Source organism: Aethalodelphis obliquidens, unplaced genomic scaffold, assembly GCF_003676395.1.
Source record: "Aethalodelphis obliquidens isolate GAN/ISIS:26980383/991018 unplaced genomic scaffold, ASM367639v1 scaffold48, whole genome shotgun sequence".
Lineage (NCBI taxonomy): Eukaryota > Metazoa > Chordata > Mammalia > Artiodactyla > Delphinidae > Aethalodelphis > Aethalodelphis obliquidens.
In genome coordinates, this window is record NW_020837992.1 from 6,894,839 (window position 1) to 6,922,086 (window position 27,248).

Consider the following 27,248-nt stretch of genomic DNA (forward strand, 5'->3'; position numbering starts at 1 on the left):
TGCACACAGGCTTTCTCTAGTTGCAGCAAGCGGGGGCTACTCTTCGTTGTGGTGTGCGGGCTTCTCATTGTGGCGGCTTTTCTTGTTGCAGGGCTCTAGGCGCGCAGGCTTCAGTAGTTGTAGCACATGGGCTCAGTAGTTGTGGCTGGTGGGCTCTAGAGCACAGGCTCGGTAGTTGTGGCGCACGGGCTTAGTTGCTCCGTGGTATCTGGGATCTTCCTGGACCAGGGCTCGAACCCATGTCCCCTGCATTGGCAGGCGGATTCTTAACCACTGTGCCATCAGGGAAGCCCCATTGCTGATATATAGTAAAGCGACTGACCTTTATATATTAACCTTGTTTCCTGCAACCTTGCCATAATTGCTTATTAATTCCAGGAGTTTTTTGGTCGATTCTTTGGTTTTTCTAGATAGACAATCATGTTATCTGCATACAAAGACAGTTTTATTTCCACCTTCCCATTCTGTATACCTTATATTTCATTTTCTCCTCTTACTGCATTAGCTAGGATTTCCAGTACAGTGTTGAGAAGGAGTGATGAGAGGGAACATCCTTACCTTTTTCCTTATCTGAGCAGGAAAGCTTCTAGTTACTCGCCATTAAGGATGATGTTAGCTGTAGGTTTTTGTGGGTGTTCTTTACTCAGTTGAGGAGGGTCCTCTCTATTTCTAGTTTACTGGGAGTTTTGAATCATAAATGGGTGTTGGATTTTTTCGAATGCTTTTTGTGCATCTACTGATATGCTCATGTAATTTTTCTTTAGCCTGTTGTTTTGATGGATTACATTGATGGAGTTTCATGTTCTGTGAGACTTTGTTTTTAATAAATCTGGATTGGACTTAGCTGGGCAGTTCTGCTTTGTGTGCTGTTGCTGGGCTGCAATTATTTGGTGGCTCAGCTAGGCTGAAGCGTCCAAGATGGCTGACTCACATGACTGGTTATTAGCCAAGAGCTCCGCTGGAGGCTGTCAACTGGACTGCTGTGGCTCTCTGTATGTGGTTCTCCACGTGGCTTTGAAGAAGGAGTATTGCATGTGTGTAAAACCAGAAGCTGCGGATCTCTTAAAACCCAATCTGGGAAGTTGAGTAGGTCACTTCTGCCTCGCTTATTGGTCAAAGCAAATCATAGGGCCAGTCCAGATTCAAGGGGAGGAAGGACTATGGCTTTTTATGGCTGGAGCAGTGCACATAGACACGGAGACAAGGAATTGATGGTGGCCATCTTTGGAGTCTCTCTACCACAATGGGTGTTATACTTCTTTACCCAGATGGGGATACTGAGGTTGAAAAATATAACTTGTCCAAGGCCACACATCTAATAAATAATGGAACAGGTTTGTCCAACTCTAGACCCAATATTTTATTCTATTCTGCCACTCGTATTTATTGATAATTTAATTTCCTAAAGCAGCTTGCTTTATAGGAGAAGCCCTTTTATCCATTATACTATAAAAGTTCAAACCTTAAAATTTTATCCCACTGGAACAAAATTTTTCCTTCTTACGTGGTGAAAGCTACTGGGATGGAGGTGGGAGGGGATCCTTCTGTGGAGACTACAGAACTTTTCTGCATCTCAGTCAATCCAGCGGCTGTCATCCTGTTTGATTTATTACTGACCACACCCTAGCCTGGAGCTTCTTTTATCCTTCAGGCTTTTCCTCTTAATATCATTGCCAAAGTGGCCACTCCCAAGAAGTGTCTTATTTCTCTATTCCTTTTTCCATTCAGCTCATGGAAGCCAGATCCCCCTGCCTTGCCAAAATGTGTTTAACGCAATGTTGAGTTTCTTTGGCTCCACGTCTTACTATCTAATTCAGGAAAAAGTGCCACTTAACCCAGTTATGGAAGTAGATCCACTGGGAAAACTGTCTCTTCTTTGAACTTTTTTGGGTGTTTGTTTCTGGAGCAAATATAGGGCCTAGAACATACTAGAGGCTCAGAACTTATTCGTTAAGTGGAATGCCACGGGTGGGCACTTACACGGCTGCTTTCTCTGGGCACAGAGCAGGCATCTCATTTGCTGCTCTCTTCCCCATCAGCAGTAGCAGGGTGGTCTGACCATTAGGGACAGCAGCAGACTGATTATAACAGCCCTAGTCACAAGGGATCTCTTGGAAAATCCACAGCAGGGACTGAACAGAACAGCCCTTCTTCCACTCAGCTCTTCCAAGAGTCTACATAGGGTGTGTCAAAGTCATATGGAAATGCTTGGGGGTGGGGTGGTGGTGGTAGTGGTGATCTTCTATGCTTGGTGACCTCTCCCCTGGTATTCTGCAGTATTGTGGGTAATCCAAACCTGCTCCGTTAAGTTTGTGTCTTATGGTTTAGAACATGTAGAAATACTTTTATGTCTCTCTGATTGCACTTAATTTGAGGAAAGATGCAATGTGTCACGCAGTAACCTTGAAAGAATTAATGCCTCTGCCTAAAAGAGGGCTATGTATTTTTGTCGTTCATATCAGCTTAACGCAGTTCTTGGAATGAAAACAGTTGAATTCTCATCAGTGAAAACCATTGGTGATAGGAGGTCACCTGGAAAAGCATCTGGAAAGGGAAGTCATGGCCTACTGTTTCAGCTTAGTATTGATTTATATTCAAAATTTCTTTCTTCTTGTACCTATTTCGACATTTTGTAGCTTTCTAGTGATCTATGCATTTTATGGAGGTTTTCAACTTGATTAGTATATTGTGGTTTGTAATACTTACCTTAGAAAAAGTTTGTTGTTTCTCTAGTTGGCTTTTCTCTCATTGTATACTTTGTTATTTACATCTTCTCCTTCACTCCCTCCGTCCTACTTTTTTTTCTTTTGATCAATTGTGCTAGAGATCTTATTAATCTTTTCAGCTTTGTTAGATATCTCAATTGTTTCTTTTTGTTCTCCAATTCATTGATTTCTGCCCTTATCTGATTATTCCCTTCCTTATTGTTTCTTTGGGTTTGCTCTGTTCCTTCATTCCAGCTTCATGAGTTGAATGCTTAGCTCATTTATTTTGTGAGGAATCTATTTGTACTGTTTTATCGTACCTGATTGTTTTTCTCAGAAGGATGTCCGGAAGAGGAAGTATAGAGTCAAACTACATGAATGTTTTTAAGGTTCTTGATAGATAAACCCAGACTGTTCTCCAGGAAGGCTGTGCCAATTAACACGTTTTCTATTGGAGAATGTCCATCTTACTGTAGTCTCAGTAAGGTTAGCCTTTATTCTTCAATCCACCTCATATGTATTTGGTATATTGATAAGAAGTGTGAAGAGTTAAATTACTTTTTTTTCCCAAATAGGTAACCAAACACTATTTAATAAGTCTTTCTTTATTGAATTATAATGCAGTCTTGATCATGTACTAAATTATTATATCTACTAAATTCTTTTATGGATATGCACACATGCATACACACACAGTATGGGGGCTGTCTTTTCTGTTTCATTGATTTCTCAATTAATTCTCACATCAGTACTGTGCTGTTTTAATTATTTTTGCTTTTTAAATGTCTGAATATCTGGTGGAGAAAGTTACCACTCCTTGTTCTTTATTTCCATTCTTTTTTTAGCTATTCTTACTGGTTTATTCTTCGAGATACGTTTGAAATTGGCAGGTTCCAAAAAAATCTCATTAGGGTTTTAATCAGAATTACAGTAAGCCTAGAAATTAATTTGTAAATAATTGACAATCTTATAATATTGCATCCAGGAGTATGGTGTTTTTTCCTCAAGGTTTCTGTTACTTCCCTTAAAAAAAGTTCATGGTTGTCTTCATAATAGGCCCTGTTAAAATTCCTAAGATTATTTATAAGTCTTTTTCTTCGTTTTATAATTGGGAACCTTTCCAATTATATTTTCTGTAATTTCTAGCTGATTATTTCTGGTCTATGGTAAAGTTGTTTATTTTGGTCTCTCTATTTTATGTTCCAAAAATTTTTGAATTCTCTTAGGGTTCCACTGGCTTTTATCATTTGATTCTCCTGGTTTTTGTACTTAGATAATACCCACACATAATGATAATGGTTTTGCTTCATCTATTATTACTTAGCCAGGACTTCTAGAACAATATACTAGTTGGAAAAGAATGCTGTCCTTATTTTGTTATCCCTAACTTTAATGGAAAGCCGTATATTGTTTTACCATTAGTGAAACGCTGAATAAGCTTTTCTTTGGAAAAAAAAACATGTTAAGGACTATGTCTAGCTCCCTTTTACTAAAATTTTAAAATCAGCAATACGTGTTGAATTTTATCCATTTTTAAAGTATCTATTCAGATGATTACATAGTTTTCCTTTCTCAACCTATTGATATTGTAATCATATTTCCAATATAGTTCATATGGTTTCCTACAACAAACCTACCGTGACTATGCTATTTTTAAATACACTGGTTGTTTCTGTGTTTAAAAAAATATTAATAATTTCTGAGTGAGATTAACTGGCCTGTAGTTTTATTGTTTCATCCTCAGATTTCAGTATCAGCATTCTGTTAAGTTTTTGAAATGAATGGGGACGCTCCCCCACTGACTCGGCCAATATTATGGAGCTGTTTAAGTAGTATACGAAGTGTCGGCATCAAAGTTTGATATCATTCGCTTGTAAGCTTGTCTAGCCACAGAGTCTCTTTGGAAGTAGACTTATCGAAAACTTTTCAGTATCTTTCCGGATTATTGGTATACGTAGCTTTTCTTCTTAAGTCAGTGTGAGTAATTTATATTTTTCGATTTCATTGAAATTTTCACATGTATTAATGTACGGTTGTATGTCCTGTTCTTAAAATGTTTTGAATTCTACGTGTGTCCCTTGTTTTAGGAAATTTAAAAAGGTTTTGTCTACTTGGTAGGTTGATTCTCTTTTTCGAAGAACAAGCTCTTGGATTTATTTATAAATTCTCCCATTATTCTGTTCTCTGTGATTACTTTCTGATGAACAGCAGCCACCCTAGATCTTTTTGGCTTTACAGAGCCCAGGCTCATCTTTCATGGAGTAGCTATCTTCCTGAAAATTTGCAGTTAGAGACATTTTTATAAAAGGAACTGTGCTTTCCATTGATTTGAGTTTTTATTTCACAGGTATTTTATTTTCATTTCTTTAATCTTCAGTGACAAGCAGTTAATGTTTCTCTAAATAAACTCTGTGACACCAGAGAGCCCTGATATTTAAGCAGATATGGAGCAAATCATTTGAATTGCCGCCTCCAGTTTCTTTTCTCTTTTTTTTTTCTAGTAGGTGTTCTTAAAGTGGGATGCAAATATAGTTGAGCATATTCATCTTTTGACTTTTGTTTGTTCCTTTACATGCCTTTTCTTATCACTTGTCACTAATCCCAGCTTATGAGAAAAGGCTATAGCAGCTCATTTATGGATTAATTCTTTTATGTCGTTCATGCAACATACTAACCTGTCACAGGGGACAGTCTTTGTCAATCCGGAGGTAATTTTTCCCACTTGCTTCTGTGATTAGGAGTTTGGTTGCAAGATGGCTGGTTACTTATCTGGTGGCCCCAGTTCAGGGCAGGGAAACAAAGGCTACCAGTCCTGTGTTTGTACAGGTGGCCTGTGCCCTTGGAACCAGGTGAGCTGGCTGCCCATGGACAGAACCACTAGGGGCCCTTCAGTTAATACAGCCTTGTGAAAGGACCCAATTGCAGGGGGCAAGGTCTGGACAGCCTGTCTAGATAGCCGGCATTAATTATGCTGTGGTGCAGCTAAGACTCTGAGTGTTCTATTTGTCAGGGCTTCGTGTTATATTTGATCTTTTTTTTCCATGTTACCTATGGCCAGGGTCATAGGAAACCGTCAAGTCGCTGCCTTCCTACTGGAATTCCAAGTCTCCTGGCCCACCCCTTCCTCTCAGGCTTGCACTGATGTTTTCTTCCTAGATTGACACTGATCCTCAAGGGAGGGGCTTGTTGGCTTCCAGAGAGTCTGCTTTCTTAAAGCCCGTGATTAACCTCTCACAATGACTCGGGACGGGCCCTGGGCTGGGGGGCACTTGAAGGCAACCCTCAGTGTTAGACTCTACAGCGCCTCACTCCTCAGGCCCCCTGCTCCCCCAGCCTTTGCTCTGTGTTGCGTCAAAGCTTACGGCTTTTTCTTTACTGGAGCGTTTCCATCTTAGTCTGGGGCTTCTGGCTCTCCAGGCAGCCCTAAGGATTCCCATGCAAACTGTGTGCCTGGTGGCCTGCCTTGATAGACCCCAGAATTCCTAAGGAGTCGCAGATGAGCAGCTCTTTCAGGGAGATTTGAAGGTCATTTATGTGTATATCGCTTTGCATCCTATTTACATATATGATTTGTTTTTGCTTGGGCTATTTCTAAACCACTTTACTATTCCCTGAGTGGGAACTGGAAGAGAAGAGAGAAGGAGCCCACATACTTCAAGAATCTCATGGAAAAACCAGCACCTTTTCTTCCCTCTTGTGTGTGATCATGTACCTGTGCATATCTGAGAGTTGCTTACTATTAAATTCTCTTACCTTTAGAAGCCCATCTTTTCGGCTCCCTTCCCCCACTCTCATTTACTACCGCGGTCTGCTCTATCCTCCGGCTTCCTAGAGAAATAAAGACTCCATAGGAGCTGATTGGAATTTTTCAAATGCATAGAAACAGCAGGACAGTTGGGCCACGGTTGGGTGTGCATGTGCCCGACAGTGGCTTGTATCAGACGAGGGTGTGTGTGTGTGTGTGTGTGTGTTTCCCTCCCCTTCCCTCTAATTACCCCTACCCCACACCGGAATTGATTTCCCATCACACTGTTGAGGGTGAAGGGGTAGGTAGGTTAGAGGCTCTAAGTGAATGGTTTACCACCACAGCTCATTGGCGATTGAAATGCGAACCCTCTCACTCAGCAGGTGGAATGGGGCTTTGATGTATCCCATTGTTGGGTGGTGGTTGGTGGTGGAGGGCAGGGGAAGAATCAACAGCTGACGTAGTATTGAGGGCTCATCAGCAGAAACTGCTTCATTTCTCTGCTCTCAGGCAGTTTTGTGGAGCGCTGAATTTGGGGAAGTGGAGCCAGGGCACCTAGAAGAAAGGGCTGGCTCTGCCCACAGTCAGGCCCGTGTGGTGCAGAGAAAAGTGCTCAGGTAGAGAAGGCTTCTCTCCATTTGCAGCGTCCTCTTGCTTGAGGGAATGTGAGTTATGATGAAATCTCCTTCTTGCCCAAAGGGTGAGGGTGTGGGGTCCTCACCTAAGGAGGATAATCAGAGAAGTTCTGAGGGTCGTCACCCTTCACGGAAAGATCTCCGGCTACGGTTTCTCAGCTTCCGTTCTACCAAATTCTACCAAATTTGGTAGAATTCAACCAAACTTTGGTAGAACTCTACCAAATTCTATAGCAATGCATTTTAGCTAATTCAAGACGGTCTGAAGACAGAGATCACCAAAGTATCATGAAAGGATCTAAGTTGTAATTTAAATGTACGTCATACAGCATTTGTTTGTGTCAAGAAATCAGAGAAGGGTGATTGGTAGGAATTCTCCAAAAGCTGAGGGAGGGTTTTGGTGTAGAACCATACTGTCCATTGCTATAGCTGCACGTGGCTAATGAGCTCTTGAAATGTGGCCACTTCAAATTGAGATGTGCTGTAAGGATAATGTGTCCATGGAATTTTGAAGAATCAGTAAGAAAAAGGAATGTAAAATAACTCATTAATAATTGTTTAATATTGATTCCATGTTGAAATAATGTTTGGACATATTAGGGTAAATAAAATATTCTAAAATTAATTTCACTTTGAAAAATTATTTTTTTAAAGTGTGGCTACTAGAAACTTTAAAATTATAAATGTGTCTCAGATAGTATTTCCACTGGACAGCGCCAGACAGGATTTCATCTTAATTCTCATGTCTGCATACGATTCCTCTTTCCCACTAGAGGGAGATGTGTCCTAATTTGGGGGAGTCAGCTGCTTAGCTTGTAAACTTCACGGCTTTGGAATGTACCCTTTTAAAAAAGAAGCACTCACGTTTTTGCTTTGTTTCAATTCTGCATAATTCTGTTGTTTCTGGAGGTTGCACTTTGTAGGAAAGTGAAGCCAAAACAGAGGAGGCAGGAAAGCAGAGAGGTTCCCCCCTTGTTTTTGTTAGTGTTCGGAGAGACCTGTTACTTTGTTGGATTGTAATAGCTTGCTGCTTGTTTGTGGGCTGTTCCCTTGGAACTTGAGTCTGTGTACAGCACAGCGCACACACACAGACACGCACACACACACACACACACACACACACACACACACACAACGTGGCCTGTGTGCAGCTGTAACAGAAAGGACCAGGGCAATCACACACAGCCACAGCACCTCCTGGACCTTAAGAAATTCAGTGTGAATGTGACCTGGAGTTGCGCCCTGTGGCACACTGGGCCCCAGGACTCGATGAGCCTCCCTTTTGTGCTTTTCCTGGGGGCAGTGTTGCCTGGGGTTTGAGGCTGGGGGTGCTGTTTGCATCTAGTGTGTGTAAATCTGCCCTTTGATCCTACTCTGAAACCAGCATCATTTCACGATTATGTTTTAGTGACGTACTCTCTCCTGGTTTTCCTTTGATCTTTCTGGGTAGCTCCTTTGTGGTCCTCTGTGTTTTTTGTATGTTTGTTGGTCCGATGAGCACTGGATTTTTCTTTTCTTGTCTATGTCTATGCAGTCTGTGCCCTTTTGGGTGATCTCAGTCATCCTGGAGGCTTCATTACTACCCTGGGGACTCCTAAGTCTTTACCTCCAACTGAGGCGCTGTTTTGAGCTCCGTCCATGCCCATCCAGCTGCCTATTGACATCAAATAGACACCCCAGACTCAACCCCCATAGCACTCCTTACCTCCCATAGCATGGCATTCTTCAGCACCATTGTAATTTCTCATTATTTGTTTCTCTCTCTCATCCAGTATACAGTAAGTCCCAGGAGAGCAAAAGCCTTGCCAGTCGTGTTCTGCGTTACTCCTGCTATTTCACACCGCGCCTGGTTATTGTTCACCCTTAGGAAGTATTTGAATAAGATTCTTAAATATTTTTTGTTTTAAACCAATTGTACCGTTTACTTATAAGCATATGTATTACCATTGTACAATTCCATCAATAATCTTGTTAGCTTTATATCACAGGGCTATGATCACCGTCATTTTGTGGCATGGTCTGTTTAAAAATTTTTTTCACCACCTGTACAAGCGGGGCATTTGCCCTCATCCCTCCTGTGCTTCCTTGTGCTGGAAGCTTTTGCGCTTAATCCCTCTCCTTTTGTGACCCTTGTGACAAATTAAAGGGACATTTCCATCAGCCCCACCATGTATTTCCAGGAACTGAGGTCACAGAAATGAAGGAGTGTGACATGTTTCCATGCCTGTAGCTCAGTCCACGGGCAGCTTTTCCAGGACGTATTCCAGTTCCCTTTGGTACCTCTCCTGTTAAACCAAGCCCAGTTTCATTTGGATTCGTGACTAATGCACACTGTTTTTCTTGTCAGAACATGAAGAGGAACTGGACCAAGAATTTGACCTGGACACTGACACTTTATTTGGAGGATTAAAGAAGGTACAGAGTGGATCAGTGATAAACCTTTTCCATTTTCAAACCCGGTTTCAGTGTTTTGCATCACTTTTGTATTTGGTGTTGACCCAGCCATAGTACTCAGCAACGACTGGACATTAAGTACCTTTCCTGCTGTAAAAGGTGCGAGTGTGCCGTGTAGAGAAAGGCATTCCCGTGCTTTGTCTTTATCTCATGCCATGTTCTCCTCTCAAAATACTAGAGATGTGGATCGGTAACCTTATCGGTTCATGCAGATTTCACTTTTGTAAAGTTTAGGAAGTTCCTTCCTGACCTAGCCATAGCTATTGGAGTCAAATGTGGCTCCTGGACACTCCCTATACCAACTCATGGCAACTGTGGAACTGTTTCCTTCCTGCCTCTACTGCCCCTGGCCGTCCACACCCTGCAGAGCATGCTGGGAATCCCCCGCCCCTCTGCTCCCTGGTTCCGGGTGGCAGTGGGCCATTTATCCTCCACTGCAGCTCATTGTGCCTGCTTAGATCGCTGGCAGGGTGGCCGCTGTTGCTCTCCTAGTGGTGACGGTTAGCACTTCTGTTCTTCAGAGTATGTCATGGGTAGGTACCAGACCCTCCTCTTTTGATTGCAAGATGTTAGACTACTTTCTGTGTCCCACCAGAACCCCTTTCCTCTTGAGTCTGGAGTTTTTCTCATTCTTCCCCTTTCAGTTTTCCAGGATCCCATTTCAGTAATGACTTGGATCACATGACGTCCAGCTTCAGCTCATAGTTTGGGTTCAGGTCAGCCCTAGTGAGGAGCTGTGTATTTGTTTTTCTAGGCATTTGGATATGTTTAAAAAAATGATATCACACCATTGCTTTTTACTATTTTTGCTCTAAGTGTGTAGTGTGCCAGGTATATTGTAAGTTTAATCAGCTTTTGTTGGTTGGCTTGGGGCATAGAATGATGCTTGCACTCCAAGTTCGGAGCACCTGACTTACAAATGAACTTTGGAAGACAGTTCGTTTCCAAACTGGGTACTGCCTGTATTGATATCTTCCTACTTTGAGAGTTACAGATCTTACTTAGAATTGAAGAAAACTGGCTTCCATGTCCATTTGATTTTCTAGGGTAACCTGTCCCTTTTCTTCCAGCTCTGGCTCTGTACAGAGCCACCGTATTAAATACATGGTTCATGTTTGTCTGGGGCTGGGAAGAATGTCCTGCCCTGCATGATGCTCTTCCCAGTTGTTCTGCCCACCAGACATTTCCGTGAAAAGTTGGATATAAATTTAATTTTCATACATCGAATCCATTTGTAACTGTTTCTGATTTAAATAAGTCCTTTTTAGGATTATTAGTAAGACGTGTAATGTGCCCACTTCAGAGATGAGGAAATTTGGGAAGCTTTATGTCACAGTGGAACTTGAGTTGTCACAGTGTTACAGAACTCAGGTTTAGCTGCTCATCGCTCAGGAATCCAATACTGAGAGATAAGTGTTGGGTAAAAGGAAAGGTAGCTTTATTGAGGTAGCTGTCAATCCTGGCGAGAAGGTGGACTCATGTCCCAAAGAACCAACTCCCCAAGTTTTGTTCAGAAATTATATAGGGAAAAGAGGAAGGGGCTATGTGTTGAGGAGAGAGTTGCAAGGTGCATCATCAGCTCATGGACATTCTTGGTTGGTGGTGAGGCAACCAGGAGTCAACATCATCAACCTTCTGGTGCTGATTGGTCTGGGGTCTACGTGCTTGTGGGCAGCATATAGTTAACTTCTTCCACCTGGTGGGGGTTTCAGTATCTGCAAAACAGCTCAAAGGATATGGCTCAGAATATATCTATAGCCCCTGAGGAGAAACTAAAGGTCCTTGACTTTGTTTAATGGCTAAACTATTATTGTTTTGCCTTGTTTGACTTTTTCCTTTGCTTTCGCATTTTCTCACTTCTCTGATTAAACTTACTCTTTGATTACAGTTTTTCTGCAGACGAGACAGGCAGAGGACAGTGGGCAGGGGGGTTTGTCCTGGGAAGGCCCCATTGGGTCCTGCTCTGGTTACAACAGCAGATAGCCCTTGTGAGTGTCGGGGATCTACTCTTTAGAAATATACTGCTATTGGATCTCTTACAACAGAAAAAAAATGGTGATTTAAAAAAAAATTTTAGAGTCATAATTCAGGCATTTCAGATAATACTGAATTGTTTGCCAGGGGCAAAAATAAGCAAACTCATTTTAGACTAAGAGACTTTTCGCTGAAGAGAAGCAACTGTGAGGCAATATGAGAAGCTGAACGAGGATCAGGCCCTGACAGGTTTGGAGCTCCCATGGATTTCATTGTTGCAGGCTCAGCCCTGCTGGGTGTTGCTACTTCTAGACAAAGGGGCTTTGTCTTCGCTGACTTCCCAGCTCCCACCACTCCATCACGTTCAGCTGCTTGACTCCCTGCCAAAGCTTCAGAATCCTGGGGACATGACCTCTTCTGTGCATTCTCCATGACAGCCCCCTGGGGTGATGGGCACAGGCAGTGGATGTCAACGTTTAGGTCGACCCTGCCTTTGTGGAACAGTGCACAAGGCTCAGATAAAAGCTCCAAGGACTTTTTCTATTCGGAAAAATCTCTGTTCCTCTGTCCTGCTGACCATCCTTCCATCCATTCATCTGATGGTGTTGAGCACCTCTTTTCCTCATCTTTCTGTATCTCATTACCCTGCATAGGGGATGAGTAGTTTGGAGTCCTAGAATTTAGAGGGAAAATGATGAGCCAGGGTGGATAGCCAACAGATGAAGGAAATTGATTCTGTGTCCTTGGTGAAGATCATAAAATAGACCCGGGGCCATATGTAGTGACAGGAGGTTCATGGATGTCTGCTGAAAGTCTTATTGCAGCTAAAACAGAAGCCTAATAGGTTCTGAGTATTTCCTTTGGAGGTTATGGGAGGTGGCAAGCAAACGCTATTCTGGTCTAAATTCTAATCAAAAGGTGACATTAGGCATGAGTAGAAATTGTGAACTTTAGAAGGAAGCTTTTATGTCCTCTGACCAGTCCATCCTTTAAATGTCGCTAAACCTCAGCACTGCTGACCTCCTTTGTTTGGGGGCCTGTTTTGTACATTGTAGGGTGTTTAGCAGCATCCCTGGACTCCACCTCGTAGATGCCAGTAGCACCAAGTCATGACAGTCACGAATGTCTCCAGGCGTCACCACATGCCCCCTAAGGACAAAACCGCCTCTCTTTGAGAATGGCTGGCCTGCAGTCGTATTTAAGGACTTCGTCATGTTGACTTGGCCATTTCTTACCTTTGCTCATCCTGTTTCCTCCTCTGGATCGTGCTCCACTTCTTCCCTATCTGGTCCTCACTCACACTTCACATCTGAGCCCAGGTGTCTCCTATCACGGAAGCATTGCGTGGACCTTTAACTTGGGCTTTTTAATGCGCCTAGTTCCTGACACTCCTCTGCTTCTCTTTTTATCTCCTTCCACAAATACAGCTTTTAACGCATGTGTTTCTGCGCCCAAGTCCATGTGGAATGCTAGGGACATAGTAGTGAACCAGACAGACAAACTTCCTGTCCCAGTGTCTCCTAGTGGGGACAGACCAACAGTAAGTAAATGAATAAACGTTAACAGCCACAGATTGAGCTAAATGATCTGAAGGAGATGAACAGGGTGATGTGTAGTCATGCTTTGGATTGAATCTTGTACCCTATTATGATAAATGTATTTGTACAGTGTTATCTTGTAGTATCCATCCTCCACCAGACTGTGAATCTCACAGGGGCAGGGCTGGGATTTAATGAGTCCTGTATCTTCAGTGCCTGGGACAGAGTAGGTGAGTATTTTGCTGAATTTAACTGCAGGAGACAGTAACACTGTGCCAGGTGGCAACATTGGCGTAAAACGCATCAGTCCTAAGTTCACCTTGATTGGCATGTACATGAATGCCGAGTGGGACAGTGTTGACAGTCAGAGCAGGGAGAGACCACTGTGGGCACAAGCAATCCCACACTGCTTCTGGGGGCAGACCTTCAGCTGAGCTCCACAGAATGGGTGGGATTTGGCAAGGTCATCTGTAGAGAAGATGCTCTTCCAGAGGGGCTCAGTGTGGTTGGAAAGGAGACGAATGTATCAGGGTGATGGTGACTCAAGGGGAAGCCTCCCTTAGGACAGTGAAAGGTTGCTGGGTCTGACCACAGTCCTCCGGTTGCCGATGATGGTAGGGAGGATTATAGCCCAAATCAGGAATACCTTTGGGTCTTATCATTCCTCTGGTGTAAAGCTGCTTGTTTCTGCCGAGAGACGCCAGTTGTGGTGGGGGAGATTGCGTAGGTGCAGCTCTCAAGGAGTGTTCGGCTTAGATATGCTGTGACGTTTGCATCCTGTTTCACGATGTATCTTTTTCCAGGCTTGAGAGTGCCTCCCCGCGTGGGCTCCAGTGGCCTCTTGGAGCAGTCCTGCGCTGGGAACCTGTGTGTGGCCAGGGACAGGTCGAGCCCGATGCCTTTCCAGTTCTGGCCATCTGTCTCGGTGTTTGGTGGTTCCCTTTTGTCTTGCCTAGTGTTCTTGCTAGATGTCCCAAGAACATGAAGGAAACTTTTTAGTGGCCATGTTCCTTGCTTGATATTTCTAGATAGTAGGTTCTGAATCAAACTGACATGACTGAAGCTCATGTTGGGTTGTATTATCATGAATTTGTTTTCCTTTTTTATTTTATTATTTTTTTTTTTTGCGGTACACGGTCTCTCACTGTTGTGGCCTCTCCCATTGCGGAGCACAGGCTCCGGACGTGCAGGCTCAGCGGCCATGGCTCACGGGCCCAGCCGCTCCGCGGCATGTGGGATCTTCCCGGACCGGGGCACGAACCCGTGTCCCCTGCATCGGCAAGCGGACTCTCAACCACTGCGCCACCAGGGAAGCCCCTATTTTTATTTATGATTCAAGATAGTTGTTATAATGGAAAGAGCACAGGTGTGGAGTTGGATGGACTTGAGTTCAAAATGCAGTTTGCTCCATTTTGGAAAATCATTCACCTCACTTGAGCCTTAGTTTTATGTTGTGGAATATGGGAACGGGAGGTCTTATTGTGGAGAAAGAGATGATGATAAAACAACCAGCATGTATGTGGTTGGTACAGACTGGATCCTCAGTCCATGCTGCTGTGGTCATTATTTTGTCCTTCCATGGATGGTGACGTCCTTGCTTTAGAGATAAGATTTGTTGATTCCCCCTGTCTGGCAAGGAGATCATGTTCTACAGAGAAACGTTTAAATCTAGAAGGGGATGGATTGCTACTGAAAGGAGCTCTCAAAAGCCTAATGCATTATGAAGAATTTTACATGTAATCAATTACTCATTTCTTTCCTGAGGACATCTCTTCCTGTGACAGTTCTGAAATTGGGGCCCACTTGTGAATGAGACGTTCTTTCAGAAGTCGAATCAGAGAGGAATTTTCAGCGCCTGCCAAGAAGGTTAGAAAGAGAAGAGAAGATCAGAGAAGGGAAGCTTGATCACTTATGTCTTTGAATGTTAAGAGAGAAGAGGTCGTTTCTAAAGTAAAGATAAAATTTTTAGCTACTCAGATTTTACCTATAAAGATTTTAATATTCAACTTATTTATAAATTCCTCTGTAGTTTGATACTTCAAAAAAAACACCCTCAGCAAGCTCTATGTTGAATCATTTAACAAATATTCATTGAGTGGCTGCTGTGTGAGAGGCTTCTAGGCTGGGTGCTGGGGGGCTGTGACCTTCCAGGCTCTGTCTTCACTGGGCCCTGAATTCGGGGGACACTGATGCTGAGACAGTGAGGTAAGTGATGCAGCTATTCACGGGGCATGCAGAAACAGAAGGTGCCTGTAACCCAGACTCACAGAAATTAGAGCTGAGGCACTGGGGAAGGATGGGTGAAGGGGGCAGCGGGCCTAAGGACTGGATTTGAGAGAGTCCTTCAGTTTGGCTGGGAGGTTGAGTGAGAGCAAGGGATGATACAGGATAGACAGGGGCTGGATCATAAAGGCCATTGGGTGCTATAGGTGGAGCCTGGACTTTATTCAGAAGGCAAGGGACGGTTACTGAAGGGGTTGGGGCCATTGCCATTTCTTCTGAGGACTCTTTGAGGAGCTTGGCATTTCTCTACCTTGCCCGCCTCCCCCGATCTCCCCCATGCAAGGTTTGTGCATCCCTGGACTTAACGTCCTGGAATGTATATCTCATAATGTTCCTCCCCATTTCTCACAGTATGAAGTCCAGACCCGGTGGCTGACATTCAGCCCCGTTTGTCCACTGGCCCTACCTCGTTTTAGCAGCCTCATCTCCATGTAGTAACCACGTGCTACGAAATAACAGGATCGTCTGCCATTCCCCAAGGATGCCTTGAGGTTTCCTCCCCGTCATCCTCATGCAGACTGGGCACACTTCCCTGCGGCTCAAGCAACGGCCCACGTGAAACCTTTCCTGACGCCTCTCCCCCCGGCTCCTCCCCCTGTTGGCATTGATTCCTCCCTCCTATGAGCTCCATTCCCAGGACTCCTCCCCGAGCCTGTGTTATAGAGCAGTTACCTGTTTTAGATGTAAGAGGATCTTTCGTCCCTGCCTCACTGGAGCAGGCATTCAGTAGTGGCGGTTGGGTTAAGGTGGACATGGCTGTCTGGTTGGGCACTTACTGTGAAGGATCATTGGCCCCCTGGCAATGTTTGCTTTGTTTCACGTGTCTAGACTCTGGCAGGTTTAGAGAGTGTAGGCCTTACCTCATTTTCATTCAGCCGTAGCTCCTCCAAGATGATTGCAGTGTTCTGGTCGTGTCTGCCTTCCTCCATCTGATGGGAACAGGTGAACGTGTGGTGTGGCTGTTTGTGTGAATTTTCAGCCCGTCCTTATTAACAGAGGATTGGATTGGATGCAGCTTTGCCCCTTCACAGAGGGGCTGCTCAGCAGAGGGAGATTCTTGTGTCCTGTGCCACCCTCTCCAGGCAGAGAGGGTGTGGGCTGAGGAGTCTCCAAATGGTCGGAGCAAGAAGCCCGCAGACTAGTAATGGAGGGAAGGTTCTTGAGCACACGTTGGGCTTGATTCCCTCTCGTTCACATGAAGAACTCCTGCTCTTAACCTGCCAGTACGCTGTCTCTTGTCTAGTCTCATCCCTGCTGGATGTCCTTCCTGATATGTAGGAGATTTGCAGCTAGGTGGGGGGAAAAGTGAGGCAGTAGTGATTTCCTGGGGAGCACAGGAAAGGGAAGCTCTCTGCCTTATGTGCAAATAGGGTCTGTAATGCACATGGATAAGCATCAAATTTGCTTATTAGCTCAATCACTAAGGCCCCTGCTTGGCCCTCCTCTCTCTTTTATATCTACTAACTCATGCAAAATATTGGTTTTTTAAAAAAAATTAATGATTCATTGATCGATTTTTGTTTGCGTTGGGTCTTCGTTGCTGCACGCGGGCTTTCTCTAGTTGCGGCGAGCGGGCGCTACTCTTTGTTGCGGTGCATGGGCTTCTCATTGCGGTGGCTTCTCTTGTTGCAGAGTACGGGCTGTAGTCGCGCAGGATTCAGTAGTTGTGGCACACGGGCTTAGTTGCTCCGCGGCATGTGGGACCTTCCTGGACCAAGGATCAAACCTGTGTCCCCTGCATTGGCAGGTGTATTCTTAACCACTGCGCCACCAGGGAAGTCCTGCCAAATATTGTTTATTTTGTTATAAAGTTTCTTGAAGGAGCCGGCAGAAGATAAGGTGAAGTTAGAACCAAGGGTTTAGCCCTGCAGGACTAAAAAGTCAGGTGTGTGTATGTGTGCATGTACACGTATGGAGGGAGAGAAGGGAGAAAAAGAAACAGATTGAGAGAGAGAGAGGTTCCCCATGACTACCTAGTAAAACCTTGAGGTGATGATATAGGTTTGGAGCAGTGAGACATTTCTCAGCCACAGGCCGGTCAGTTTACAAGTAATTCTTTGCTAATCAACTGCTTTTCTATAGGTGCTGTGGATTAAGGGAAGTAAGAAGCATAGCTTCTCTCCTCAAGAAGCTAATACTCCATCTGAGAATGCCAGGCTGCCATGTGGCTTTAATAGGGATGATGCTCTAATTATTTAACTAAGGGCAGCAGCATCTGTCAAGCTGAAGAGATAGCAGGTGTACACAGCCAGGACAACTGACCCTGTTTGTGTGTCCTTCCTGAAAATCGGCATTACACTGAACAAAGTGTTTCCATTTTTATGAGTGTCCCTGGTTGGTATAGCCCAAAATTGCCAGGTGAGTTTCCAACCTTGGAATGACCAGGGAAGGCTCCCCAGAGGAGGTGGATCTGAGCTGAGCCTTGAACAGGAGGATAGTGTTTTGAACCGACCCGAGTCTGTCTGATTGTTGAACGAAAGTCAGATTCTTTGGTTTTACTCTTATTAGCTTCTGGTAGTTGGAGGTGGGTAGGAGTTAAATATCTTCCTTTCCTGTAACCTCACTACCAAGTGGTACGTCGTAGGGAAAGAGTTCAGATCTGAATTCTGCCACGTGTGCAAACACTTATTACTTATTTCTTCAGTGGCAGGTACAAAATCTGCCACTGAACCTGTTCTCTGTCTGTAGGTTCTCCAACAAGCACCCTGCAGGAAGGATTCATCTGAGGCTGAGGCATTTCTACTCTGTGGGCAGGAGCAGACACCCTGCTAGTCTGACAGGGGGAATGGAACCTTATGAAGTAAAGGGACATAGAAGCACGGGGGGTGCTAGAAGGAGGGCTGTTTTCTCTGAAGCTCTGGGTGCCTGCTCCAGGGATTCTGATGCCTCACCCTTATGAGGTTATTGGAGGCTGAGAAAATTTCTAACCCACTGCCTATGTTGAACACCACTTCCTTCATTTGTACATTACTTATTTCTAACATCCTTAATGCCAATAAATTCTCAGGTGCAGCTTTCAATACCAATATTGAAATCATTTGAATTGTAGCCATGTCTGGAACTGGATTTCTGACTGGGACCCTTGGAGGCTAACTCATTCCTTCTGGAATGTGGACTCTGCATTTGGGCACTTTTATTGTCAAGAACAGTCCCTCAGGGTAGAGGGGGTTGTTTATACAACACATCCTATGTAAGTGCTCCAACAGATAGGATTCTGAGAGTAGAAGGAGCAGAGTTCAGCAGCGGCTTAGAGCTGAAATTTGGGGAGAGACATGGGGGAGGGGGGAGGAGGGGAAACCCTTCCTTTTCCCAGTACATTCCCTAAAAGTGATGCCTGTCACCATTCTTTAAAAGGTTATTACCTTTTAAAATCATGACATGACAGTTGATAAGTCTCTGTTAAAAAGAAATTAGAAGCAGCTGCAGGATAAAAGTGAGATCATGGGCCCGTGGGAGGTGTGAAGGGCGGTGTCTTTGTGTGGGGAACTGACTGAAGCCACTTGCAGGATCACAGTATCTGCTGAAAAGTTCACGTTGGTGAGGGTTAGTTAGTCCATTATAATTTTGCTCGTGGGTTGTATGAAGGCAGTTCTCCAGCTAAATTTGATCACACATATAGACATTTATTAGGCAAGCAGTAGAAACCAGTTCACACCAGCCTGTTTGCTGGGCTGGGTGAAGTTTCAGGAGGCTCTTTGTCCTTTAGGAGCTGGTACCACTACCATGCATTTAAGGTTCCTCTCGTGGCTGTGACATCATGCACTGGGGATTCTGGACGATCTGGCATCAGACCATCACATACTTTCCAACTTGGAACTGAATACAGGACCTTTGAGTGGGGCTTCAGGGCCATCACTTAGGATATATGTTTTCAACATTTTAGATTCTTCATTACATAGGGGAGGGAAGGGGAACGGTTCAGTTGTTTTAGCCAATGTTTCTGACGTGAGTGGCAACTGGCAAGTCAACACTTCATCAGTGGAAATTCATTTGACATAAATTTATGACATTTTACTAGAACAGCTCAGGCAGAAAACCAATAAAACTTTATAAGCTTCTTACTTATAATACTAAAACTGTGTAGGTTAATCAGAACAGTTCAGGTAGAAAACCAATAAAACCTTAGCCTATAAGCTTCTTATAATACTAAACCTTGTAGGTTAAGAGGAATAATGGCATGTTGAAAGCGGCAGGAAGATGGGTTATTTCAGAAAGATCATGTCTTTTATTACAACATCAGACACTAGCCCTGCCAAAGCAAGGCCTCAAAAAGTTTGTGGAACATTCAGACTTAGTTCTCTTCACGGAAATCTTAGTAAAAGGCGAAAGATTTATTCTATCTGAAGAGAAACCAGACTGTAACGCTGGTTTACTAAGCTCATTTCTCCAGTAACCGCGGATCCTACTTCACTGATGGGGGCTCTTTATCCCCAAGGGCACTTCCTGCTTAAAGTTTGTACAAGGGATTTTGTAAGCAAACTTCTCATAGTTAGAAATGTGGAGTTGAAAGGAATATTCTTTTAAACTTGAAAGGATTGTACTTTATACAGGGTACTGTGGGTATGCAAATGAGAAGTCTGACTCATCAACTTTGAGATTCTGCAAATGCCTCAGGAACCACCCTTAGGGGGCGAAGCAGAGGTCTACGTGGCTGGGCTTTAAACCCCATCCTGGTTCAACCACGGAAACTGCAGTTTTTGTATGTGGTATATTGGGACTTTTGAGTGTGGTTCTATTCCTTTCCTTTCATTAACCACCAACACAGTTAAAATACAGAACCAGAAAGAACTTCCTTTCTGCCTCTTTCTAGTCACACCCATCCTGCTCTCGCCATCCCGAACCCATGGAAGCCACAGTTTTGTCTTTCCATCTCATGATTTTGTCATTTGAGAATGTTATATAAATGGACTCATACGGTATTATAACCTTTGGAGACTCGCCCCCTCCCCCGCCCCCAGCTTAATGCCCTTGAGATTCATACAAGTTGTGTGTATCAGTAATTTATTCCTTTTCTTTGCAGGGTATTAGTTAATGATATGGATGGACCACAGTTTGTTTAACCATTCGACCCGTGAAGGACATTTCGGTTGTTTCCAGTTTTTGGCTATTATAAATAAATCTGAGGTGAATATTTGTGTACAGGTTTTCATGTGAACTTAAGTTTTATTTTCTCAGGGATAAATACCCAGGTGTTTGATTGCTGGATCGTATGATAAGTACATGTTTGGTTTTATGAAAAACTGTATGAACTGTTTTCCAAAATGGCTCTACCATTTTACATTCCCACCAGAAAAAGGTATGAGATACTCAGTTTCTCTGCACACTAACTAGCATCTGACCTTATTAACATTTTAAATTTCAGCTATTCTGATAGGTGGGTAGTGATATCTCATCATGGTTTTCATTTGCGTTTCCCTAATAGTTAAAGACGTTGAACATATTTTCATGTGCTTATTTGTCATCTCTATATACTCTTTAGTGAAATTCTGTTCATATCTTTTGCCTGTTTTTACTTGGAATGTTTGGTTTATTTTCACTGTTGAGTTCAGAGAGTTCTCTGTATAGTCTAGATACTAGTTCTTTGTCAGGTAGGTGGTTTGCAAATATTATTTCTCAGGCGGTGGCTTGACTTTTCATCCTCTTGGTAGGGTCTTTCACAGAAATCCAGTTTATTAATTTTTTTTTCTCTTAAGAACTGTGCTTTTGGTGTCATGTCTAAGTACTCTTGGCCTAGTTTTATGACCCAAAGATTTTTTTTCTTCCCCACAAAGTTTCCTAGTTTTGCATTTTACCTTTAAGTCTGTGATCCCTTTTGGGTTAATTTTTGTGTTAATTTAGGTAGAGATTTATTATTATTATTTTTTTTGCTTATGGATATCCAATTGCTACAGCACCTTTTGTTGAAAAGACTGTCTTCCTCTATTGAATTGTTTCACACCTTTGTCATAAATCAGTTGGCCAAACTTGTGTGGCTCTATTTCTGGGTTTTCATTTCTGTTCCATTGATATATGTATCTGTCTTTACACTAAAGCCACATTTTCTTGATTACTGGTGAGTCTTAAAATCAAGTAATGTAATCTAACTTTATTCTTTTTTTCCAAATTGTTTTAGCTCATTTAGTTCCTTTGCCTTTCCAAATATGCTTTAGAATAAGCTCTTCTATATCTTCAAGACTTTTTGCTGGGATTTTGGTATAATTCTGATAAATTTATAGATCAGTTTGGAAAATTGATGTCTTCACTATGTTGAATTTTCCAATCCACGAACACAGTGTGTCTTTAGCCTTACTTACATCTTTTCGGATTTATTTCATTAGTATTTTGTAGTTTTTAGGCGACAAATTCTATACATGTTTTGTTACATTTATGCCTAAGTATTTTATTTTTTGAGTGATTATAAATGGTTTTACATTTTAAATTTCAATTTCCACATCTTCATTGCTAGTATATAGAAGTACAGTTGGCTTTTATATGTTGATCTTATATCCTATGGCTTTTCTGAGCTCATTTATTCCTTATTGGAGGGTTTTTTTTCCCTTTCTTTTTGGACAGACTTGTTGAGTTTTTCTGTGTAAGCAATCATGTCACCTGCAAATCAGGACATTTTCATGTCTTCCTTTTCAATCTGTTATGACTCTTCTTTTCTTTTCTTATTGTGCTGGCTAGGACTTCTAGTATTATGTTGAATAAGAGTTATGAGAGTGTACATCCTTGGCTTTTTCCCAGTCTTAACATTAACATCAGTCATTCACCATTAAGTATGATGTTTCTGTAGGTTTTTCTGTAGATGTTCTTTATCAAGGGGGGAAAGTTTCCCTCTATTCCTAGTTTTCTGAGAATTTTTATGAATCAGTATAGAATTTTGTTAGATGATTTTTCTGCATCAATTGGTATGATGATGCTATTTTTCTTCTTTAATTAAGAAAATGTTAATATGTTGTATTACTTTGATTGATTTTTGAGTATTGAACCAGCCTTGCATCCCTGGGATAAACTCCACTTGGTCATGGTGTATAATTTTTTTATATATGTAGCTGGACTACACTTGCTGATATTCTGCTGAGATTTTTCTTGTCTGTGTTCAGGAGGGATATTAGACTGTAGTTCTCTCTTTCTCTCTGAGTACTGTCTATGTCTGATTTTTGACTGATTATATATGGTCTTGTATCTTTAATTTCAGATTTCATGTGTTTATTACTAGACTTAGAAAATGAGTTCGGCAGTATCTCCCCTATTACAGAGAGGTTCTTTAGGTGTCAGGTAGAATTCTTTAGTGAAACCACGTGGGACTGGAGATTTCTTTTTAGGGATTTTAAAACAATGAATTCAATTTGTTTGATGGTTAAAATGATATATATATATATATATATATATTTTTTTTTTTTTTTTTTTTTATTTTTTTTTATTTTTTTTTTTTTATATTAGTTCTTATTTTTTTTCAATTTTTTAAACATCAGTGTATACCTGTCAATCCCAATCCCCCAATTCATCACACCCCCACCTCCACCCCCACCCCCCCCCCGCCGCTTTCCCCATTTGGTGTCCATATGTTTGTTCCCTACATCTGTGTCTCAATTTCTGCCTTGCAAACTAGTTCATATGTACCATTTTTCTAGGTTCCACATATATGCGTTAATACGCGATATTTGTTTTTCTCTTTCTGACTTACTTCACTCTGTATGACAGTCTCTAGATCCATCCACGTCTCAACAAATGACCCAATTTGGTTCCTTTTTATGGCTGAGTAATATTCCATTGTATATATGTACCACATCTTCTTTATCCATTCGTCTGTCAATGGGCATTTAGGTTGCTTCCATGACCCGGCTATTGTAAACAGTGCTGCAATGAACATTGGGGTGTAATGTGTCTTTTTGAATTATGGTTTTCTCTGGGTGTATGCCCAGTAGTGGGATTGTTGGATCATATGTTAACTCTATTTTTAGTTTTTAAAGGAACCTCCATACTGTTCTCCATAGTGGCTGTATCAATTTACATTCCCACCAACAGTGCAAGAGGGGTCCCTTTTCTCCACACCCTCTCCAGCATTTGTTGTTTGTAGATTTTCTGATGATGCCCATTCTAACTGGTGTGAGGTGATACCTCACTGTAGTTTTGATTTGCATTTCTCTAATAATTAGTGATGTTGAGCAGCTTGTCATATGCCTCTTGACCATCTGTATGTCTTCTTTGGAGAAATGTCTATTTAGGTCTTCTGCCCATTTTTGGATTGGGTTTTTTGTTTTTTTAATATTGAGCTGCATGAGCTATTTCTATATTTTGGAGATTAATCCTTTGTCCGTTGATTGGTTTGCAAATATATTCTCCCATTCTGAGGGTTGTCTTTTCGTCTTGTTTATGGTTTCCTTTGCTGTGCAAAAGCTTTGAAGTTTCATTAGGTCCCATTTGTTTATTTTTGTTTTTATTTCCATTACTCTAGGAGGTGGATCAAAGAAGATCTTGCTGTGATTTATGTCAAAGAGTGTTCTTCCTATATTTTCCTCTAAGAGTTTGATAGTGTCTGGTCTTGCATTTAGGTCTCTAATCTATCTATCTATCTATCTATTTATTTATTTATTTATTTTTTGCGGTATGCGGGCCTCCTACTGTCATGGCCTCTCCCGCTGTGGAGCACAGGCTCCAGACGCGCAGGCTCAGCGGCCATGGCTCACGGGCCCAGACGCTCCGCGGCATGTGGGATCTTCCTGGACCGGGGCACGAACCCATGTACCCTGCATCGGCAGGTGGACTCTCAACCACTGCACCACCAGGGAAGCCCTCTAATCTATTTTGAGTTTATTTTTATGTATGGTGTTAGGGAGTGTTCTAATTTCATTCTTTTACATGTAGCTGTCCAGTTTTCCCAGCACCACTTATTGAAGAGACTGTCTTTTCTCCATTGTATATCCTTGCCTCCTTTGTCATAGATTAGTTGACCATAGGTGAGTGAGTTTACTTCTGGGCTTTCCATCTTGTTCCATTGATCTATGTTTCTCTTTTTGTGCCAGTACCATATTGTCTTGATTACTATAGCTTTGTAGTATAGTCTGAAGTCAGGGAGTCTGATTCCTCCAGCTCCATTTTGTTCCCTCAAGACTGCTTTGGCTATTCGGGGTCTTTTGTGTCTCTGTTCAGATTTTAAGATTTTTTGTTCTAGTTCCGTAAAAAATGCCATTGGTAATTTGATAGGGATTGCATTGAATCTGTAGGTTGCTTTGGGTAGTATAGTCATTTTCACAATATTGATTCTTCCAATCCAAGAACATGGTATATCTCTCCCTCTGTTGGTATCATCTTTAATTTCTTTCATCAGTGTCTTATAGTTTTCTGCATGCAGATCTTTTGTCTCCCTAGGTAGGTTTATTCTTAGGTATTTTATTCTTTTTGTTGCAATGGTAAATGGGAGTGTTTCCTTAATTTCTCTTTCAGATTTTTCATTATTAGTGTATAGGAATGCAAGAGATTTCGGTGCATTAATTTTGTATCCGGCTGCTTTACGAAATTCATTGATTAGCTCTAGTAGTTTTCTGGTAGCCTCTTTAGGATTCTCTGTGTAGAGTATCATGTCATCTGCAAACATTGACAGTTTTACTTCTTCTTTTCCAATTTGTATTCCTTTTATTTCTTTTTCTTCTCTGATTGCCATGGCTAGGACTTCCAAAACTCTGTTGAACAATAGTGGTGAGAGTGGACATCCTTGTCTTGTTCCTGATCTTAGAGGAAATGCTATCAGTTTTTCACCGTTGAGAATGATGTTTGCTGTGGATTTGTCCTATATGGCCTTTATTATGTTGAGGTAGTTTCCGTCTATGCCCACTTTCTGGAGAGTTTTTATCATAAATGAGTGTTGAATTTTGTCAAAAGCTTTCTGTGCATCTATTGAGATGATCATATGGTTTTTATTCTTCAGTTTGTTAATATGGTGTATCACATTGATTGATTTGCATATATTGAAGATTCCTTGCATCGTTTAGATAAATCCCACTTGATCATGGTGTATGATCCTTTTAATGTGCTGTTGGATTCTGTTTGCTAGTATTTTGTTGAGGATTTTTGCATCGATATTCATGAGTGATATTGAACTGTGATTTTTTTTTTTTGTAGTATCTTTGTCTGGTTTTGGTATCTGGGTGATGGTAGCCTCTTAGAATGAGTTTGGGAGTGTTCCTTCCTCCGCAATTTTTTGGAAGAGTTTGAGAAGGATGGGAGTTAGCTCTTCTCTAAATGTTTGATAGAATTCACCTGTGAAGCCATCTGGTCCTGGACTTTTGTTTGTTGGAAGATTTTTAATCACAGTTTCAATTTCATTCGTTGTGATTGGTCTGTTCATATTTTCTATTTCTTCCTGGTTCAGTCTTGGAAGGTTATACCTTTCTAAGAATTTGTCCATTTCTTCCAGGTTGTCCATTTTATTGGCTAGAGTTGCTTGTAGTAGTCTCTTAGGATGCTTTGTATTTCTGTGGTGTCTGTTGTAACTTCTCTTTCTTCATTTCTAATTTTATTGATTTGAGTCCTCTGCGTCTTTTTCTTGATGAGTCTGGCTAATGGTTTATCAATTTTGTTTATCTTCTTAAAGAACCAGCTTTTAGTTTTATTGATCTTTGCTCTTGTTTTCTTTGTTTCTATTTCATTGATTTCTGCTCTGATCTTTATGATTTCTTTACTTCTGCTAACTTTGGGTTTTGTTTGTTCTTCTTTCTCTAGTTCCTTTAGGTGTAAGGTTAGATTGTTTATTTGAGATATTTGTTGTTTCTTGAGGTAGGCTTGCATAGCTATAAACTTCCCTCTTAGAACTGCTTTTGCTGCATTCCATAGGTTTTGGATCATCGTGTTTTCATTGTCATTTGTCTCTAGGTATTTTTTTATTTCCTCTTTGATTTCTTCAGTGACCTCTTTGTTATTTAGTAACGTATTGTTTAGCCTCCATGTGTTTGTGTTTTTTACGTTTTTTTCCCCTGTAATTCGTTTCTAATCTCATAGCATTGTGGTCAGAAAAGATGCTTTATATGATTTCAATTTTCTTAAATTTACTGAGGCTTGATTTGTGACCCAAGATGTGATCTATCCTGGAGGATGTTCCATGCGCACTTGAGAAGAAAGTGTAATCTTCTCTTTTTGGATGGAAAGTCCTATAAATATCAATTAAATCTCTCTGGTCTATTGTGTTATTTAAAACTTCTGTTTCCTTATTTATTTTCATTTTGGATGATCTGTCCATTGGTTTAAGTGAGGTGTTAAAATCCCCCACTATTATTGTGTTACTGTTGGTTTCCTCTTATAGCTGTTAGCAGTTGCCTTATGTATTGAGGTGCTCCTATGTTGGGTGCATAAATGTTTGTAATTGTTATCTCTTCTTGGATTGGTCCTTTGATCATTCTGTAGTGTCCTTCCTTGTCTCGTGTAACATTCTTTATTTTAAAGTCTATTTTATCTGATATGAGTATTGCTACTCCAGCTTTCTTTTGATTTCCATTTGCATGGAATACCTTTTTCCATCCCCTCACTTTCAGTCTGTATGTGTCCTTAGGTCTGAAATGGATCTCTTGTAGATAACATATATATGGGTCTTGTTTTTGTATCCATTCAGCAAACCTGTGTCTTTTGGTTGAAGCATTTAATCCATTCACGTTTAAGGTAATTTTTGATATGTATGTTCCTATGACCATTTTCTTAATTGGTTTGGGTTTGTTTTTGTAGGTCCTTTTCTTCTGTTGCGTTTCCCACTTAGAGAAGTTTCTTTAGCATTTGTTGTAGAGCTGGTTTGGTGGTACTGAATTCTCTTAGCTTTTGCTTGTCTGTAAAGCTTTGGATTTCTCCGTGAAATCTGAATGAGATCCTTGCGTGGTAGAGTAATCTTGGTTGTAGGTTCTTCCCTTTCATCACTGTAAGTATATCATGCCACTCCCTTTTGGCT

General features: G+C 41.8%; 1 protein-coding gene and 1 non-coding gene across 2 annotated transcripts in view; one reads left to right on the top strand and one right to left on the bottom strand.

The window, feature by feature from the left end:
* HHAT (hedgehog acyltransferase) overlaps positions 1-27,248 on the top strand; it is a 364,318-nt gene that overhangs the window by 17,866 nt on the left and 319,204 nt on the right. Inside the window, exon 3 of the mRNA XM_027082906.1 lies at positions 9,433-9,500. Within this exon, the coding sequence (XP_026938707.1) occupies positions 9,433-9,500 (68 nt within the window). The remainder of the gene's footprint in view (positions 1-9,432; positions 9,501-27,248) is intronic.
* Positions 19,580-19,694, bottom strand: LOC113607587 (U5 spliceosomal RNA). Its single transcript, XR_003427999.1, has one exon. It is a non-coding gene; the product is annotated as a U5 spliceosomal RNA (small nuclear RNA).